This window comes from Echeneis naucrates, chromosome 10 (genome assembly GCF_900963305.1).
Source record: "Echeneis naucrates chromosome 10, fEcheNa1.1, whole genome shotgun sequence".
Taxonomy (NCBI): Eukaryota; Metazoa; Chordata; class Actinopteri; order Carangiformes; family Echeneidae; genus Echeneis; species Echeneis naucrates.
In genome coordinates, this window is record NC_042520.1 from 1,649,471 (window position 1) to 1,669,246 (window position 19,776).

A 19,776-nucleotide genomic window follows, 5' to 3' on the forward strand; every position below is an offset into this window, starting at 1 on the left:
AAAAAGGAAAGAAAGGAGAAGAAAAAACTAGCTCAGGAATTCACAGTCACTCTTTGTCACACTTCAACAAGCTGATCGGGCCATAAAGAGCAGCTTCAAACCGCCAGTCAGCTCTCCAAAAAAATAAAAAAGGAAAAACGCATTGAGACTTAATGAGGACGTCAGTGCGAACCTTTCAACGGCTGCAGAGTCAAAACATTTCAGAATAATAAAACAAAGATAAACTCATAAACGCCTTCATTTAACCCACTGTGACAAAGTGAACACAAATAAAAGAAAAGAAAACATATAGAGGCTAAGGATAGACCCATATGGGCTTTCCAATACAATACCCTGAACCCATTATTCAGGATTTCCAACTTTGCAAATGTGAAATCTTGAAAACCAAACTTTGCTTTGTAGAATATTGAGAACATAACATTGTGTTGGTTTAATAGAACAGAAGTGAATGGAACATAGTACTGTATGGCTGGACAGCAAAAACTAATCACAAAACAAAAAATAACAAAAACAACTGAATCATTAAAAACCACCCTCAAGCATGTTGTGGATGTTCTGGAGTTCGTTTGGGGGGGTTACCAGAAAGATGGCAGATGATCTTGGTAAACCCATATTTGGTCTATCCCTTATGTAATCCTTCATGGTGTGAGTATGGTGGTGTCCAAAAACAGAACAAAAACAGAAATGATGAACAAAACCAAATCAAAAGACAAAAAGGGGAAATGGCAGTTTGGAGGTGGGTGCTGTGGAGGGGGAATCAGTGCAACTTTGGTGGAAGAATATCGGCTGTCCCAGCATGACTACCACACCCGGTTGGTCCAATAGATGTCCCTGTTGTACAGTGCCGTATTTGCGTATTCTCCTACCTGTTTGTTGCTGTATTTGGGCGGGTTGGCCTTGTAGCTGTAATCCGAATATTGGTCGGAGCCTGTGGAGTTGTTGTCGCCGGTTCCCACAAAGGTGTTGGTGGCAGGGAGGTCCTGAACGGCCTGGTGCTTCTTGGAGGCGGAGGGAGACTGCGGCTGCAGCTGGATGGAAGGCAAGGGGGAGTTTGAGCGGTAGTGGCGGCCCAGATCGGGGCTTCCTGGTGGGTAGTTCAGTGGCAGGTGAATTCTGGGACTGTCGTTGACGTTGTCATTGATGAGATTGAACTTGAGGCCTTTCTGCAGGCTGGCCTCCTCGTCCTCCTCCAACGGTTTGGCGGGTTTTGGAGCTTTTCCCTTTTTGCTCTTTTTCCCTTTGCCATTTTTGGGGCCCTGCTTCGGCGCATAAAGGTCCTTACTCTCCTTCTTGCCAGCCTGGTAGCCGCTCTTGGTGTCCTTCTGCAGCCGGTGTCTGATGACTACCACGGCCACAATAACCATAATCACACCAGCAATACCCGCCAAGCTACCGTACAAAATATTGCTGCGCTGAGCAAGGGCGTAGTTGGGATCTCCAGCAATGTCCCTGTCCAGAGGGGTGTAGAGGCTGTGTCCCACCAGCGATTCAATCTGAGAGACATTGGATTTGGTGTCGTTGACGAAGACGTGAACCAGGGCAGTGGTGTGGCGAGGAGGTTTGCCTTTATCGCTGACCCTCACCACCAGGCGGTGCAGACCATTGTGCTTCCCATTAAATTCCTGGGCCAGTGTGATCTCCCCGCTGCTGGGCGAGATGTGGAACAGGCCATAGGGGTTTCCACCTGTGATGGTGTAAAACAGCTCGGCATTAGGCCCAGAGTCAATGTCTTCAGCCTCCACCACCTCCACACGGGTTTCTGGTGAGGAGTTTGGTTTCAAGTAAATGAAGGAGGAATTGGATGGTTTGGTGACATAGGGAGCGTTATCGTTCTCATCCAGGACGTTGATGGTCACACCTACGTAGGAGGACCGAGGAGGTTCTCCGGCATCCACGGCCTTCAGGCGGAAAGTGTAAGTGCTCTCCTTCTCGCGGTCAAAGGAGATGCTGGAGAGGATGGTTCCTGTTCCATTCTGGATGACAAACTTGCCATTGTCTGGTTCAACAAACAGCCTCACTCGAGCGTTTTCTCCTTTATCAGCATCAGTTACGGTCACCACGCCAACAGGATTGAGCGGAGGCATGTTTTCAATGACGGAGAAGCTGTAGCCGTTCAGCATAAACTTTGGGTCATTGTCGTTGCGGTCCAGAACATTAATCACCACGGTAGCGGTGCCTGTTTTGCTAGGAACACCCTTATCTGCTGCCGCCACCCGAAACTCGTAACGCTCCGTCTCCTCCCGGTCCAACAGATTCTTCACACGAACCTCCCCGCTGTTGGCATCGATCTCAAAGAGCCTGGAGGCCGACCGCTCAATGATGCTGTAGGCCATTTCTGCGTTGGTGCCACTGTCCGCATCTGTGGCCACAACATCCAGCACCCTGTCGCCTGGCTGATTTCCCTCTGCAAAGTCTACCTCGACCAACACGGGTGAAAAGACTGGCGTGTTGTCATTCACGTCTGTGACCTGGACCTTAAGGGAGTTGGTGCTGGAGAGGGCCGGGTTCCCAGAATCCACAGCGACAATTTCAATCCTGTAATCCTTAACATGCTCATAATCCAGCAGCGTTGTTGTCTGCAGGAAGTATTTCCTCTTCCGATCGTTGGTTGATTCACTCGCAGGTCGAAGCTGAAATGGGACATCGCCAGCAACGACACAGGTAACCACAGCGTTTTCCCCCTCGTCACGGTCTGACACCTGGACCAATGCGACTGCGGTGCCGATAGGCATGTCCTCTGAGATGTTGGCCACTCCATCCTGGTGTATCACCAAACCAATACCACGGATCTCGATGGCCGGAGCATTGTCATTCTGGTCCTTGATATTGACGGTCACCAGCACCTTGGAGCTCTTAGAGTTGGGCCCGCGATCTTTGGCAACCACAAAGAACTTGAGGAAGCTCTCCTCCTCGCGGTCCACCAGGCCTTTGACATAGATGATACCGCTGGAGCGGTCGATGCGCAGAAGCCTCTGGACGGTCTCTGACGCCTGATGGAGGCTGTAGTCGATCTCTCCGTTGATGCCGGTGTCTGCGTCGTTGGCTCGAACCTACAGGGCCAAAACAAGAAAGTTACCTTTTCGCAGCAGAAGACTTCCATCTATATAGTGGAGTTTAAAAAGACGTATTTCATATGTGTGTACATCTCGTTTGACCGAGTCCTGTCTATTCATAGTCAGAATCAGTATTTCAGAGATACTTGGCAGCCTGTAAACTCCCAAACACTCCTTTTAGGACCATCATTTTATCGGATATTTAGACTCTTTGACTTACAAAGAGTCACAACCATAACTAATGCAACAAGCCTTTTGTGTTTTCCTGAGGGAGAGGCTTTTTTCTGCTGTGTGTGAAACACAACAGAGGATCAAAGCGGAGTGCTCACGCTCAGACAACAACACCTAATGGCCGTGCAGCGGGTCATTGGCATCGGATGGGCAGATGAGTGAATGCTAATGTTCCTTTCATTATTAAAAAAGGCCCGGCTCCTCGGGGCCCATTAGGAGACCAGAGAGGACAGAGCAGCATCGGTCACCATCCGGCTTCATGTGCCCAAACCCAAAGTAAATGGAGGTAATTAGTCAATTAGGAGACACGGGCAGTCAGCAGAATATCACTTAGGATGTACTCATTAGGACGCCTTTCTATCTAAACATCTAATAGTTTTTAATTATGTTCATTCAATGGCTCAGCTGCGGTGAGAAAATGTAGGTCGGTGTGCGGTTTCAAATGAACTAGTTGTTGAACAGCTGATTTAAATGTCCCAGGTGCTGCTGGTTCAGCGTTTCCGCGGCCTTCACCTGGGACTTACAGTAATGTAATTAGGGTTTTTAAATTTTAAGGCCATTTATTCCTTTAAAGCAGACCTGGGCTCGGGCCAGGCCTGCACTCAGCAAAATAATCCCCTGAAATATAAATCCTAAAAATATTGCTTTCTTGAGAAAGAGAAGAAAATAAATCTATCAGAGAGGCTGAGGTTATTTTAGCTTATTCAAACAAACAATAAAACTCCTGTTGTTTAGGCCAAGGACACAGAAGTGTTTGATAAGCTCTTTCTAAGAAACACACTTATTTCCCTTTTTTTCTGCCAAGAATGAGATGAGAAGATCGATACCTCCCTTTTTCAACTGCAGGTAAATATATAGCGAGAGAGAGAGAGAGCTCCTGGTTAGTTTATCATCAAGACTGGAAACAAATGAAATTCATTTTTAAGGCTAAAGGCTAAACATGTGATACTTCACTTGATCTTGGATTATTGTTGAGTTTGTATTTTGGCCTTTTGAATTTATGTTGAAGACAAAGACATTTCTCTTACAACTGTTCCGTTTGACGGAGTGAGTGATGAATCAATAATAATCAGAATAACCTGCAGCCTTTAAATTTTGTGTTTCCCAAAATGTCCCCTTCCTCCTCACGATGGCTGAAATATTTTCATTTTCTGAAAAAAAAAAAAAAATGAGGCTTTGGGTTTTCTTGCATGATACTACGAGAATATTTGAGGGGGAAATCGGCATTGAAAAGGTTAACGTGGCCCAGGCGATCTCTCAGGGATTTTCCTTTTCCACAGACTCCACTTCACACTGCCAGATAATAAATATCTGGTTTCCTGCCTGTTCAGGATCACAGACTGTGACAGACCGTCATCGGCACCTGGGGGTGACCGTGGAAGTCACCAATCCACATCGGCCGGGTTAAGGTTAAAGAAAGCATTAGAGTGAAATTATAATTTCTCCTGCCCATTGATTTCCTTTCCTTCGGTGCGGCTTTAAGCAGCAGACATCACCAAACAGCGGTGAATTATTGACAGCTTCTGAGAATTGTGTATTGAACAGTTGAGCTGCTGGAGCACAGAGCTGCCGTGATGGAGCCAGAACGGAGCTGGCCGCTCTCCAAGGCCGCTCGGTCCAGACGTACGGCAAATATAAATGCTGTTAACCAGCGAGACCAACTGTGTTCTTAGATGAGCACACCAGATTCTCTCGCACGTTTCAGCCCATTTACGAAAACAAACCTCTCGTTTCTCTTCTCTTATGACCGACCTTCAAATCTGGTTTCTTCCTTTTGGTTTGTATTCTCTAAGCTCGCAGAGTTACTGGAGAGAGATAATCCATCACAGTTAACATCCTGTCTGGTTTATTGTTGACTAAATTACACTATAATTACATGGTAGTTCAGTGTGGACTCTTCAGTTCATTCTGGGCTTCCTCCATTTAGCTGATTAATCATCCAGTTGTCAAAGAAGTATTTAGTCTGTTTTATCGTCATTTTCCGAAATTAGTCATTAGAGATAATGACAGTCACATCTCTGTCAATTGTCATGTATTCTTTGGTCTATAATGAGCTCTAGATTTGAGAAGATTCTTCGTCTGAAAGGGGAGCAAAACCACCACGAGAACAATTTGACTGATTTTAACCATCACTTCATTCATCACAGAAGGAAATCTTATGATTATTAGGAAATTAAAGGTCTCGAAGGCCTTTATTTCTCGGATGAGCCCAGTTGGAACGCACAGGAACCGAAATTAGAGCAACTTTGTTTGTTCCACATGTTTGCTTTGTGGCTCAGTCACACAGAGGTGACCCTTCAGTACACCAAAATTCAATTAAAATGTTTTCAAATCTGATAAAAAGTCCAGAGAAATTATACGAAAAGGAAATGTTTTATTTATCTTTGTCTGAAATATGCCACTTTTTGGCTATTCATGCTTTCACTTTTCCAACTAATCTCAAGGTCGGTTCATCAGCAGATCAAACTTCCACCTGCTGATGAAGGCCGTGAGTTGAAGTTGAAAGCTGAGGTGAAACTGGATGAATCGTCAGAGAAAAACAAAAATAAAACAGCATCAGTTTATCTAGAAAGCAGTTTTTTAAACTGTCTCATTAATATTAATGTTAATATTTCAAGATACTGTAAGAATCTCTGAGATTTATTCTAATTTGACTTTTTGGGTGGGAAACCCATCTGATATCAGATGTTTGAATTCAAAATATTGCAATGGAATAAAACAGTTTGCTCCTTTAAAAAGCAGAGGAGCGAATGTCTCTGTCGCCTCTCGACAACTTAAACAGATCAGAGTCGTCCCCTCACTCCTCAAACGCACATTAAGTGAAATAAATTCTGTTGCTGAAACGCAACGAGCCACATCCAGAGCAATAATACCAATAAGACCCGTGGATAATCTCATGACTGACTCAGATTAAGTCATGCATGGCTCACTGGAGGGCTGGCTGTTTGCGCCGCAGTCAGGCAGAGAACGCAGGATGATACAGTGAAGTGGATTTCCTGCGACACTAACTGAGCAACTTTCCCGTCCTGCCCACGCACGGAGGCACCACATATCGCCGCCTCGTGGGCCAAGGGCTCAAAGGTGAAGTTGACTCAGTGGTTAATATGTGACTACACATGGTGATCCCACGCCCTCCTTCACCTCCGCCGCACCATCTGTCTGAACGGATAATTGAGCAGCAAATTGTGTGCGGTGGCCACGCCATGTTGTCCCGCTGTTATCATCGAAAGGGCCAAAGGTTCCACTTGTACGTTTGGTGGACGAGGAACAAATAAAATCGCTCCGACATGAGTCCAGGAGTCCTCCTGAATGAAATTCCCCTTCTTTTCTTATGTCAGGGAAGATGCTGCAGCTCTGCAGCTCTGATACTGAGGACAAATATTTGTTCAAGAAGCTGCTGTTCAACAGAGAATGTTCCATCAGCGTTTGTTTTAAGATCTGCTATTTAAAACCTGACAGACTAAAACGATAACACGAGCAGACGACGCCGTCGGCGACAGTAGTCGTAGTCAGGTCGTCTATGAAGCGTTTGTTTGGTCCCAGTGTGTGGAAAAAGGTTTATATAGCCCCAAAATCCTATTATTACATTTTAGATGTTTGCGTCATCAACTATCGATTAACTGTCAAAGTCAACATGATGGCAAACGTAGACAAGCAGAAAGTCTGGAGACAGACTCAGATGTTGTGATGTCACTGACCTGCAGCACAGAGTGTCCCAGCGGGCTGTTCTCCGGGAGTTCGGCCTCGTAGTGAGTCCTCTCGAACTTGGGAGCGTTGTCGTTCTGGTCGGTGACGGTGACCCGCAGCAGAGCGCTGCTCACCCTCGGCGGCTTCCCACCGTCCACCACCCGTATGTTCAGGTCGTACGAGTCCTTCTTCTCGCGGTCCAAGTTGCCCATGACAACCAACTGGGGCTGCTTCTCGTCCGAGTCGAGCGCGACTTGCAGGCTGAATAGCTGTTCGGCGTCGGGCCCGGTGGTCAGCGCATACTCAGCCACACCGTTCGTGCCGGAGTCCCTGTCAGTCGCCATGGGGATGGAGAAGAGGGTGGCGATGTGTGTGTTCTCCGGGATTGACAGGGTGAGGATGGGCGAGGAGAACTGCGGCGTGTTGTCATTGATGTCCAGCACTTCGATGCGGCCTTCAATCAGCCGCGGCCCTGAGCCGATTCCCTTCACCATGTCGGTGATGGAGACCTCGAACTCCAGGAAACATTTGTCGCCCTCAAACAGATTGCGGCAGTCCCTCAGCATCTCGCGGTCGATGGGGATCTCCGTGGTGTAGATTTCGCCCGTCTTGCTGTCCACCCGCAGGTACGGGGAGCCCACCTCCAGCTTGTAGAGGTGGCCACTGTCCGGCAGGCCCCGGTCGGCCGCCAGGCTGCCGATCAGCGTGTTGGGCGGCTGCTCTTCAGGAACCCGATACAGAATGTCGGTGGGTGCAGCGTTACAGGAAACCAGCAGGACAATCGCCAGGACCTCCCACCTCAGTGCCGCCATGACGCCACCGGACAGCAGCACTCTGGAAGAGACACAAAGTATCAGCATTAGCTCAGATTTTTGACCTACAGATGTCATTATAATCCTTCAGCATATGAGAGAAAGAGTCTGAACAAACTATTTTACTTTTGTAAAGACCAATCTTTCATCTCATATGTGTCTGTGGTAAATTTCAGACTTTCTCAGGGATTTTAGTCTCCCTGAAGAAAACCGTCGAGTCCATCAGGCGCCTGGTTTCCATGAGTCGGCTTTTGAGCCACTCAGCTCCAGATACAGACTATTTCTTCCTCTCTTGCTCCTCTCTGCCATTGGGTCGCTCAAATTAATCTGACGGGATATTTTTTTTCTCCCGCTCACATCCCTGATTTGGAGACGAACGCACACACAACATGAGGAAGTCTTAATTCTCTCATCCTCACAACCACAGTGAATTTTAATTGTGAATTCTCTCACACAGCAAGAAAAATAAGCTGAGTCTTGTTGCAGTCTCATTTAGTGACTTCCATCTTCAGCCACCGTCAAAGTCGACATAAAACCGAGGTGATCACGCCTCCTCTGATCCTCTGTTCACGGAGAAAAAGGAGCATTGCTGTGACATCAGTCTGCACTGTCCAGAAAACGCTGGCCCTGAACTCAGACAGTGCTCCTGTCTTTAAGATGAGCTGCATCCAGTTTGTGCTAATGTGGTCCATTTACTTCAGAATAAGTTCATACGGAGAGTTAAAAACTAACAACAAAGACAGTTTCATAGTTAAAGTGAAGAATTCAGCTGCGAGTGAAAATGTAATTCAGTCTTCACACACAACTTGGAGTAACACAGGACCACCCACTGTGACATCATCCGTTTGTTTTGAAGCCAGTTTTTACCTGTTTCACTTTATTGTGTAGAGGTTTTTTTTGTTGTTGTTGTACTAAAACATCTCACACACATTTACATTGATGTTCTTCACACACACACACAGCTGGTAGGACAAAAACACCAAATGTTTGACGTTGTTGTTCTGTTGAAGTGTCCCTATTCGGCTCCCTGCTGAGACAAGCACATAAACACACACACACACCTAATTACCCCTCCATTGACTGTGAATGAGGGTGTGTGCTGGGCTGTTGCAAGTGTTGAACGTGCATGTGAATACCTCTGTGTGTGTGTTTCTCACATATTTTTTTCTCCAGAGTTGCCAAATACCCCAAACCACCGGACTCTGACCTCCGACCCCTCCGTGGCATTTCACAAGTCACCATGGAAACGGAGCCAAAGCTAAACTGTCCGCTGGCTGACATCCAGTCTGCTAATGTAACACACAACGCACAACACAATGCATCACTTACACAACGGACTGCTGTCAGACAAGCTGTAACCGTTCAGGGACGGTTTATGTGCGAATATACATCATTTTCTCAGGTGTTTATATCAGGACACTTAAAAAGAACATTTGAGAATGAACAAAAACCAAAACCAGAATTTCAGAAAAATAGGTACAATCAATAATCTGCTCTGGATTCAAGATTTAAAAGGTTCTTTTTACCAAACCCAATACAGATAACTAAATTACTCATTTCTGTCAAGATGTCTGTGTTTGATGCCTTTAAAGTCAATGCTAATGTTGTCTTACATATTTTAAATAAAGCTGGTTTGAATAAAAAAGGATAATCAATAGTTAATCTGCAAACTGGTTGAACGAGAACTGAATAAAACTGACTGAAACTTGAACAAATTTAAAAAGTTGACGCACACGTTCCCAAACTCAATTTGTTTTGTTGAGAACATTTGTCCAGTCACTGCTGTGTGTGTGTTCTTTGTGTGTCTGTCATTAGACCGGTCTTTGGGTCGTGAGAGTTTTTGGCTCTAAATAAACTTCAGGGTCAAACGTCAAGAGAGTAAAAAAAGACTAAATCAAAGCACTGAACATGAACACATGTTAATATGTTTGTTCACATGCAGTGTATCCAGAGGAAGTGTGCGCTGTTGTGTAGCTGTGTGTGTTTTTTGTGTGTCTCCTCATGGAGAGCCAGAGTTCGTTCAGCTTGTCCCTTTCCCACAGAAACGTTCTCACACACGCCTGTGTGTGTTTGTGTGTGTCTGTGTGTGTTGTAGTGTGTAATATAGAAAGTCAATGCGCTCTAAGAACCAGTTGCTTCCATTCAGACTGCTGATGAACAAGCCACCAACTGCTTGATGATTTGATTCTGACCCAGAGTCGTTTTGTGTGTCTGTGTGTCTGTGTGTGTCTCTGTGTTGCAGGAATGGCCGAGAGACAGAGCATCACAATGGAAAACGAGAGAGAGAGAGCGAGAGGGCGTGCCCAGACAACAGCACTTGTCTGTACATTACAAAGCAGCTCAATGGTCCTGTTGCCACCCACTGTGTGTCTGTGTGTGTGCGCTTTGTATTGACATTCAGAGTGTGTCTCCATGTTAATGTCCCACCTGCATCACACAGGCTAACTACTGTATTTTGCATCACATTAAATTACATTACAATACATCAGGCTGACCAGCTACAGTTACAGTTACAACCACATGAACACAACCGTGAACACGACAACAGGGTCCATGTCGCACAACAGCTCCAGCGGAGCGGCCGAAAACAGTGTGAGAGCATAAAAAAGGTCAAGTATGAAGAAAATGATGCGTTTAAATGTCTTAAATGTCTGACGGACACTACTAAACTCAGACACTTCGGTTTATTATCATATACTGCAAATAATTTACTTCAGAGATCAATCGATGAATGAAATTGTTGCCAGTTTCTATTAATCAATGAGCCGTCTCAGCTCTCGCAGCTCTCAGAGACCCGGAAGAGGCCGACAAGCTGAGCCAGGAATCACAGACCGGTCTGGGTCGATGAAGCCGGAGCTGATCGGTGAGATAATGCTTCATTCTCTATTGGCACATTTGTTCTGATGACGACAAACTTCTGATGAGAATCTGCTTTAAAAGAACCTTTTTGGTGAACCTAGTTAATCTGAAAAAACTCCTGTGGGGGGAAAAAAAAAACAAAACAAAACCTAAAACTTTCAAATCACAGAAATCTCCCACACGAGGCCGAGCTGAAGAAACAATCTCAAACATGAACTCGACCTACTGACCTTTGGATTGTTCTACTGGGCTGATTAAACTTTAAGTATAACCAGACGCCACAATCCAACAAATAAACAAAGTCCCGCCTTTCTGTCCCAAAGAAGGAAGCTCATTGGTCACTCAACACAGAAAACAACATTACCTACTTTCTCAGAATCGTACAGATTCATTAATTCATATCAAAAATTCTATACAAATTTTGCGGCTTTGTGAAGTCATGTCCCACTTTCTTTCTTTCTTGGTACCAAATGAAACAGTTTTTGTGTTACCACGTTCAGTCCAGCACCTCACGCTGAGGCGGTCCTCACTGTCCTGCGTTTTTCTACAGTCCAGGATCTCCCGGTCCTCCGGCTCCCCTCTCCCTCTCTCAGCTGCTGGACACGATCTGAGATACGAGCGGATGTCTGCTGCTGCAGAAATGTCAGTTTCAAAGTGTAGCCAAACCGAGGGGAGCTTTAATCTCCGGAGCAGACACCACAATCTGCACTTTTATATTACCGAGCTGCGGCTCCGGCTTCCTTTAAGAGATCACTACCGAATGTTGGAAACTGATTTGAACTATTTACCAAACTGTAACAGCTTTCCTGGCGGGAATAAACAGTAACAGCTGATTAAATGTTGTTTAACAGAGAAGTCCAACGCTTCCTCTGTCTGCCCTTAAGCTGCTCCGCTGACAAAGAAAGAGTCCAGGCAGCTTTTAAAGATAAACAACAGCCAGAAGTGAATAAAAGAATCCTCCAATCAGGTGTGCAGTCGACATTCATGTAGAAACATTTAAAACACACCGGTGTTTGTTTCTGTCACAGGACATGAACAGAAGGTTTGACCGTCCCTGGTATCATATGTAATTCCTCTCTTGTGTCATGCAGCATCACAAAGCTTTAAAATATGTCAACCATTCTGCAACACAAAGCCGGTTTCCGGACTGGAAACCGGCTCAGTCAGTTTCAGTCTCTGACTCAGAGGTGTGCTTTTAATATCTAAGTCTGCCTGCAGGTGTGTGTGCTTTATATAAACTACAGTAACCTGAATGTCGAGAGCTCAGTTTGGTGTTCACACATTCCAGAGTTGGCCTGAATTAAACAACACACACACACAAAATCAAAAGATTCTTTGATGTTTTCAGATCTCAGAAGGACAGGATGCTCATGGTTGAGGTGAGCTCTCTGGACAGTCCAGTGAGTGTGTGTGTGTGTGTGTGTGTGTGGTCCACCCCACCCTGCCAGCACAAAGAGGATTACTCCACCACCATTGTTTGAACCAGAGTAGCGTACACACACACACACACACACGTCGACACATCCTCCGTATTCAGACGCAGCAGAGCGACTGTTTCAGACTCATTCCTCCTCCGTGTGTGTGTCTGTGTGTTCGTTCTTCAGAGCAAATCTGAAGGCCGAGCTGCTTCAAACAACATTCAAATGTCAGGTGAAAACCTCGGACACATAGAACCGCGACTGCCACATTTTGATCAGTCTATAAAGAGAATAAACCACCATCAAATCACATGTTCACCCAGGACCAGGACTGAGAACTGAGAAACAAAGCTCTGAAACTTTACACAAGACTCTGGCAGGTTCATGTTCGTTTGTCTTGTTTCAAAAGGTACAAACATTGATTTTTATTTTCAACAAAAGAAGCCAAACTTCCTCCGAAGTTGTCTTCAATTTAGCCTTAATGAAAACAGTCATATAAAATCTACAAACTTTTGATTACAACTGCAACAATTACAGAATGAATTGATTCGCCTTAAACTTTAAAATCAAAGTCATTTTAGTCATGTGATAACTGGTAAATAAAAAACTTCTAAATATATAAATTGTATATAAAAAACGTCAGCTTCATGATAGAGAATCATTTTGTGCTCTCTGGGGTTTCCAACATGTAGCTCAGGGTCCACCGGTGGGCCACGACGGTACTGGAAGCTGACTAACGAATAAATGACGAAAAAGATAAAAAAGTTTAATTATTAAACAAACGCTGAATTGACGTGATTTCTTCCTCTCAGGCAAAAAAACAAGAGACTGACTGATGAAAATAAAATATGCAGCGAGAAGGCAAATCTTTGGCCTTTATGTTGTTTCGGATTCAGTCATGAGCCGCCGACACCTTTGAGATTCTCAAGTGGACCGTGAGGTGAAAAGGTCGACAGACGCCGCTGTGGGAAATTACAGCAGTACAGAGCTGCAGTAACACAACACGAACACACCCAGTGTGTCACTGTGTGTGCACGGGCGTCCACACTTTGTGTAAACAGTCACCTGACAACCTGTGACGCTGCACACAAACAGCACTGGAAAGCTCGCATGTGTCATCCGTCTCCTTCCTGCTGTTCAAAGCCTTGCTCAGAGGCACTGTGGCAGGAAATCCAAAGTGCCGGATCAAACGTGTGACCTTCCACTGACAGGATGTGCTGTCAAACTTCTGATTCACACACAAACACACACACACACACACACACACACACACTGATCCTCTGGCAGCAGCAAAAGGGGATTATGGGAGTGGATGGCAGATGAACAGCAGGCTGGTCCGAAGTAAAGATCAGGCCTCATCAGGACACTGTTTTCAAACCACGCACCAACATATTTGTTCTGCATGTCAGACTACGGCAAGACCGCAGGGACAAAAAATGAAAAAGGAGCCCCTGCTGCACCGACGCCTGTCCATCGTCATCCGACTCGGCGTGACAGGGAAAGACAAACCAACTGTGATTTGGATAATTAATCCTTTTTAATGTGACAATCACGGCTCCGTTCCTCTGGTTGCTTTGGATTTGACTCATATAAACAAAACAAACAAAAAAAAAAGCAGAGCTAATGATCAACTGCAGCCTGATTGGAGAGAGAAAAGGTGCTCGGTGCTGCTGCGGCTGTCCATGCGTCGCCGCTGTGAAATGACACCTGGTGCTCAGAGTGTGAGCGAGGCAGCAGCTCTTTAAAATGATCCAAGTGATTTTAACCCCATTTTCTACTGACACACCAAAAGGGAGAAAGGAAAGAAAAATCAATAGGACAATAACACATCCGTTCAATAGAAGTGCTTTTAGTCCCATTTAGAGCAGGAAACGGCGACATCTGGCCGACAGTGAAGTGTCTCCACGCGCAAATTTACATGAAACGAGCTGCGGATGTTGCTCATCCCCTCAGGGACTCTGGTTTTTCTAATGATTCAGCTGACCCATCAACCCCCCCACCTCAACGCCGACCCCCCATCCTCTCCCTTGTTTTTAATCAAAGATACCAAAACGATGACAGTCGCCTCCGGTGAACGGCATCAGATATAATTGCTGTCATGGCAAGCTTTTGGTCCATTAGAGTGCTCCGACACCAAAGTTGAATGACAGGCTCTTTTTTTTTTTTTTTTTTGGCTGCCTTTTTGTGTTTTGTGTTGAGGGGTAGGGGTAAGGATGTTTGGGGGGGGGGTAGCAGGGGCAGAATAAGATCTGATTCTCTGCAAAAATAACAAAACGTGAAGAAAGAAAAAAGAAAGCAGAAAAAAACCACGGCGGGGGAAAAGCAAAATGGAGCTGTCACCTCCACCTTTTTCATCCTAATGGACTAAAATAGAAGTAGAAGATGAATAGACTCATATGAAACGTGCACATGTGCATGTTCAGTCCTGGTAAGTGTCACCGCACTCACCACAGATTGCTTATAGAGCTCAGCACAAGTCATAAATAATCGGGATGGTTTCACCTCCTCCTGCTCTGTGAGAGCAATTAAAATGAAACTCCCTGTTTGGTTTTGATGAAATCAAATGAAAGAATCCAGACTGATGTGTTTGTGAGTTGTTGTGATGCTGAGGATGGTTGTCATTTTTCAGAAGTGACTAACAGCTGATTTCCCACAACTGAAAGAGAAGTTCAAAGAACCTTCGATCAAGATCTTGACAATAGATCTGTCGACTAATCATCTGTCGTGTTCTTCCTCATTCTTTGTATAAATGCTTTCTGTCCGCAGGCTTGTTGTCAGTGCTGAATGGGGGAAGGGGAAAAAAAAAAGAAAAGCCTGGCGTGAAAACTCTTAAATTGGCAGTGCGGACACCTCTCCATTGTCTGCAGAGCTGAGATGTGAATGTGTGTGTGCTTCCATCTCACACACCAAACCCATTTCCACTCTCCACACACTCATTTTAATGACAGGCATTAACGAGACGGCTCGCTCAGATCTCCAAATTTTACGCAAAAATCTGCAGAACGTACCCCGTTCGACCTCCTTTTCTTTTCTTCCCCCTCTCCCTGCTGACTAATCCTCCACTTCCCACCCCCTCACCTTCCTGCAGAGCCACCGATGACTGTGATAGTTCTCCTTGTTTTATCTGGTCAAAGTTGGATGGATGTGCCTCCTAATTAGAGGCGTCAGAGAGGAATCCCAAAGCTCGGTATCAGCCCTCAAACCTCGGCCCACGACGCCGCGGCAGCAGCAGCAGCTCGGGTGACGCCGCGGCCCGCCATGCAAACCGGCCACAAACCTCAGAGAGAGTATCTCCGCCTCAGCCACTTCAGGATAAACCTGAATATATGTTTACACCAACAGAAAGCAGAACGGAGATCTGAATTACTCCACCGGGGGGGGGGGCATGACCAGAAACCACAATCTGAACCTCTGAGGCTCAAATTAGGCTTTCATGTGTTTGTACAACATTTTCGAACAATAATAGAAGTAAAAATGCAACTCCAAATCATGAGCAGCAAGACTATATCTGTTTGTTTTTTTTTTTGTTTATTTTAAACCAGGACACCAGATTTATTTATTTCCAAACCAAAACAACGACTCAGCAGGGGGACGGTCCGTAGTGTCCCTGCTCAGGCCAAGTGGGGGAATTCAGGGACCAGGTTCAGTCTCATGACACATCAGATCCATCTGAACGTTCTTCCAAGAAACAGTTAAACCGCGGTGACTTGGGGAGTAGGGAAAGGGGTCAAAGGTCAAGAGCAGGAAGAGGAACATGACCTGTTTCCCATGGAGCAGGATGGAACATCAGCAGAATGCTCACGGCCTTTAAAACAACCCCCCCCTCACCACCACAGCAGCAGCGTTTACGACCACAGCCCTGCTCTCTGTCAGGGAGAGGCAGATGCAGTTTGCATGTAAATACCCGACTCCACTCCCCCCTCTACGCCCCCCCCCCCCCCCCCATCTCCTTCTCTCTATCTTGTAGAGCAGGTCGGGCACCCACCCTCTCCCTAAGAGGGAGGACCGGACAGACCGGATTCCCCGGCGGTGACATGCCAGCGGTGGATATCCATCACCACCTGCTCTACAGTTTACACTGAAACTCAGCCCCCCCTCCTTAAACAACACGTACAGCAAAAAGGCAGAGGAGGAGGGAGGGGGGTGTTAAAATCAGAAGCTACAGGTGCCCAGGAGGCCCCAGGTGCTGTGTGAGGGTTTACAGAGAAACAGTGAGGCTGGTTTATGAGGAGCCTCAGATGAATGGGCTGTTGTATTGTTGCTTTAAGCAGCCTTCGGAGTCCCCAAAGGCAGATTAGCTCCAATACTACAGTGAGAACACAAACCTCTGATTATAATGACAAACTTTTCTTTTTTTTTTTTTAATTGCCATCTCATATTCTTGGATGTGGACTCCCTGCAGAGTCCCTGCAGAACTCTTAAAGCCTCAGATGGAGCCATAATGAAACCCCACTGTGATGATGCTCCTATGCGCACTATAGGGAACTGTGCACACATCCTGCTCTACTCACCCCCCACCCCCTCCCCCCGAAATGCATTATGCAGGATTACTGTAGTGATTTTTTTTTCAATCCCAGAGAGGTTAGGAAACCCTAAATGACCCACAGGAAAGCTGGATTTTATTACTGACAGACATGGAGGTTCTGTTTGAGACGGACAGGATCGATACGGATCAATGTCACTGGAGTGTAATATGGGCAAAATACCCATCAGGGCAGATTAGATGCTGCACATGAACATTCAGCTGGTTTATTTGGCCAACAAGTGTTTTTCTGAAAACAGCTGCTCGGCCGTTACAGCCTCCACCGAGCATTTCTCCTGTTTTCCAGTGAAGGCTCACGAAGCGCTCATCCTGGTGAAAATGTGGATAAAGTGAATCCACTCCGTCTATTCTCGTGCGTAAAGCGTCTCCTACAGCCCAGCACGCTGACAGGAGCAGGAGCTGGGTGAACGTTTGTCTGGAGCATTTATAGCGAGAACCTGCTCGTAAGAAGATCTAGGAATGAGATTCAGTGGAAAGAAGTTCCTACCTGGACCGGGTGTGAGCCGCGCGGTTCCCCAGCTCTGAGCGCTCCAGCCCGGCTACAGGCTCCGCTCCTTCTCGGTGCCCAGGCGGAGCCGCTCCAGACCTCCGAGGTGGGGAGGAGGAGGAGGGTGGGGGGGTAAAAAAAAATTATAAAACCCCCGAAATGAACAATCCACAACGCCGGGGGAGGGGGAGAGGAAAAGGACCTTAAAACAGATGAAACAATCCAGACAGGCAGGGCTTGGGGTGGCGGTGTTGGTGTGGGGGGGCAATTATTCCTCCAATTGCTCTCACAATTTCTGTCCACTTTTACAGTCGTGACCGGCGCTGCGCGTCGACCCGCCGGGCCGTCCTCTCTCTCCGGGCTGAAGGCTGGAGCTAGAGTGGCAGGGAGGGGAGGAGACCCGTCTGGACAGGGGGTCGGGCTGGGGGGTGGGGGGGGGGGGGGGGGTCACTCAGTCACTGCTACTCCGTGAACGTTAACACCGACAGCGGCGGCGGCAGCAGCATCCTCCGCTGATGGCACGCTTGGAGAAGGCGGTGGGGTGGAGGAGGAGGAGGAGGGAAAATAAAGAAAAATAAAAAGAAATTAAAAAAAAAAAAAGAGGGGGGGGTGGACGGTCAAAAGTCACCCAAGCAAGAAACACAAGATCCGGTAGATCCGGGAGTTGCCAGCAAGCGGCCGTCCGGTTAGTTTCCAGCCCGACGCTACAAACTCTGTCCGTCTGCCGGTCCAGCGCGGCTGCACCGAGTGTGATGAGAAAGTGGAGTGAACCCAAACCACTGCGCTCTCTCTCCTCCCTCTCCTCCCCCCCCCCCCCCCCCCCCCCCCCCCCCCTTCTCCTCTCCACCCTCCCCACACACTACACACTATACGGGGGAGGCGGAGCGAGCATCCACCCCGACTACCAACTCCGCGGATTTCCCAACATTTTTCTTTATTTTTTATTTTTCTACAGAGATGCGGCTCCGTGAGTGCGTGTGTTTTATTCTCCTGCTCTGCTGATGAGCGTGTGCGCGCAGCAGCAGGTTCGAGTCCCCATCAGCTGAGAAACTGCGGTCAAAGCGCGCACTCGCACGCACGCCCATTTCGAAGGCCCAAACCCAAACAACCTCCCTCCCTCCCTCTCATATATACATACACACACACTAAAGAAATGCCTCGATGCTCTTCTCTCTCTCCTGTTGTATGTATGTCTCTCTCTCTCTCCTGTTGTATGTATGTCTCTCTCTCTCTCTCGCTCTCTCTCTCTCTCTCACAGACGCGCGGAGCTGCCGTCCCTCGCGCTCTGAGCGCCACCTACAGGCGCTAATCGGTAAGTGACGGGAGAGGAAGGAGCCGGAGCTCAGCCGGGAGAGTGCTGGCTTTTTCAGAAAAGCAGCAGGGGAAATAAAACAAAATGGAGTCTATAGCAGGAAGCATACTAAACAGCCATGATGCCACAGAAGCTGATCACAGCGGGGGGTTTGTGCTGACACGTATGGATTATATGTTTTTGTTGGTTTTTTTTAAACGTATGGCTGCAGAGCTCTCTCCATCTGCTCAGTGTGTTAATCCAAAAATCACTCAAAAATAATAAATACATTAAAAAAAAAAAGTTAATTTCTCTTTTTGCTGTTATTTGGATAAACTTTAGTGTCACGCTTAAATATTTAAATTTTTAGATTACAAACGTTCATAAACGACAGATGTGTAAAGTAGAAAAGGAAACTTACTTCATGAGATTATTTTGTCGTGTAAACTGCAAAACTCCAAATACAGGTCTGTAACGACAACATTACAATCTCTGCTCTTCATTGAGCCACTTATTGCGTCAGGCGGCGTCGCGATCACTGATTCTTCATGAGAAATCATCTTTTTAGAGAAACACTCTTGAGTTTCAAAGATAATGTGATGACCGAGCGGTGGTAGAAGTGAAGTTTGTTTTGGTGAATTTACTGAGCTGTTAAAAAATGTAGACATGTTAAAGTTTCTGAAGCATTAGCATGAAAATATACACAAAATGGCAAAACACATTTCTAATGCAAATTTAGTTATTTTACTTTAATAGATATTCAATACAATTATTGTAGTCAGTCCCCTTGTGTAGAAACCTGACCTGATAGGTGTGTAGCTTCATTCGTTCACTGTGGCGATATAATCTACGGAGTGGAAACAGGCTCATCATCCACAGATCAGCGTTCGATTCCCTGGTTTCTTTCTTAACCACTGTTCCCCAGCCATGACAACCAACATCGAAAATACAAACCTGCCATCCTTTCTTAAACCAGGACCATCCCATAAGGCTAGCTGCATAGTTATATTCATAAGTTCCTTTAGCTTCCATAACAAACACGTACAAACCTATCATATTTATAGCTAACAGCAACACTAGCTAGCTTTGGCTGACATTAACCAACATTGATTAGCACCGGCCGGCTTTTATTAAGATTAGCTAACAGTCATAACAGGCCAGGATTGATTGGTTGGCTTTGGCTAAAATTAGCTAACATCGACTGGTTTTGGCTGGCTTCGGCTAACATTAGCTAACACCGGCTTAGCTTCGGCTAACATTAGCTAACACCGGCTGGCTACGGCTAACATTAGCTAACACCGGCTGGCTACGGCTAACATTAGCTAACACCGGCTGGCTTCGGCTAACATTAGCTAACACCGGCTGGCTTCGGCTAACATTAGCTAACACCGGCTG

The 19,776-nt window shown here is 46.3% G+C and overlaps 1 protein-coding gene across 1 annotated transcript in view; it reads right to left on the reverse strand.

Moving 5' to 3' along the window:
- Nucleotides 1–17,840, reverse strand: part of LOC115049648 (protocadherin-1-like) — a 157,308-nt gene extending 139,468 nt beyond the window's left edge. The window contains exons 1-3 of the mRNA XM_029512026.1: nucleotides 17,091–17,840; nucleotides 6,983–7,805; nucleotides 867–3,050 (exon numbers count right to left, since the gene is read on the reverse strand). Of these exons, the coding sequence (XP_029367886.1) occupies nucleotides 867–3,050; nucleotides 6,983–7,783 (2,985 nt within the window). The 5' untranslated portion in view covers nucleotides 7,784–7,805; nucleotides 17,091–17,840. The remainder of the gene's footprint in view (nucleotides 1–866; nucleotides 3,051–6,982; nucleotides 7,806–17,090) is intronic.
- Nucleotides 17,841–19,776: the final 1,936 nt, after the last annotated feature.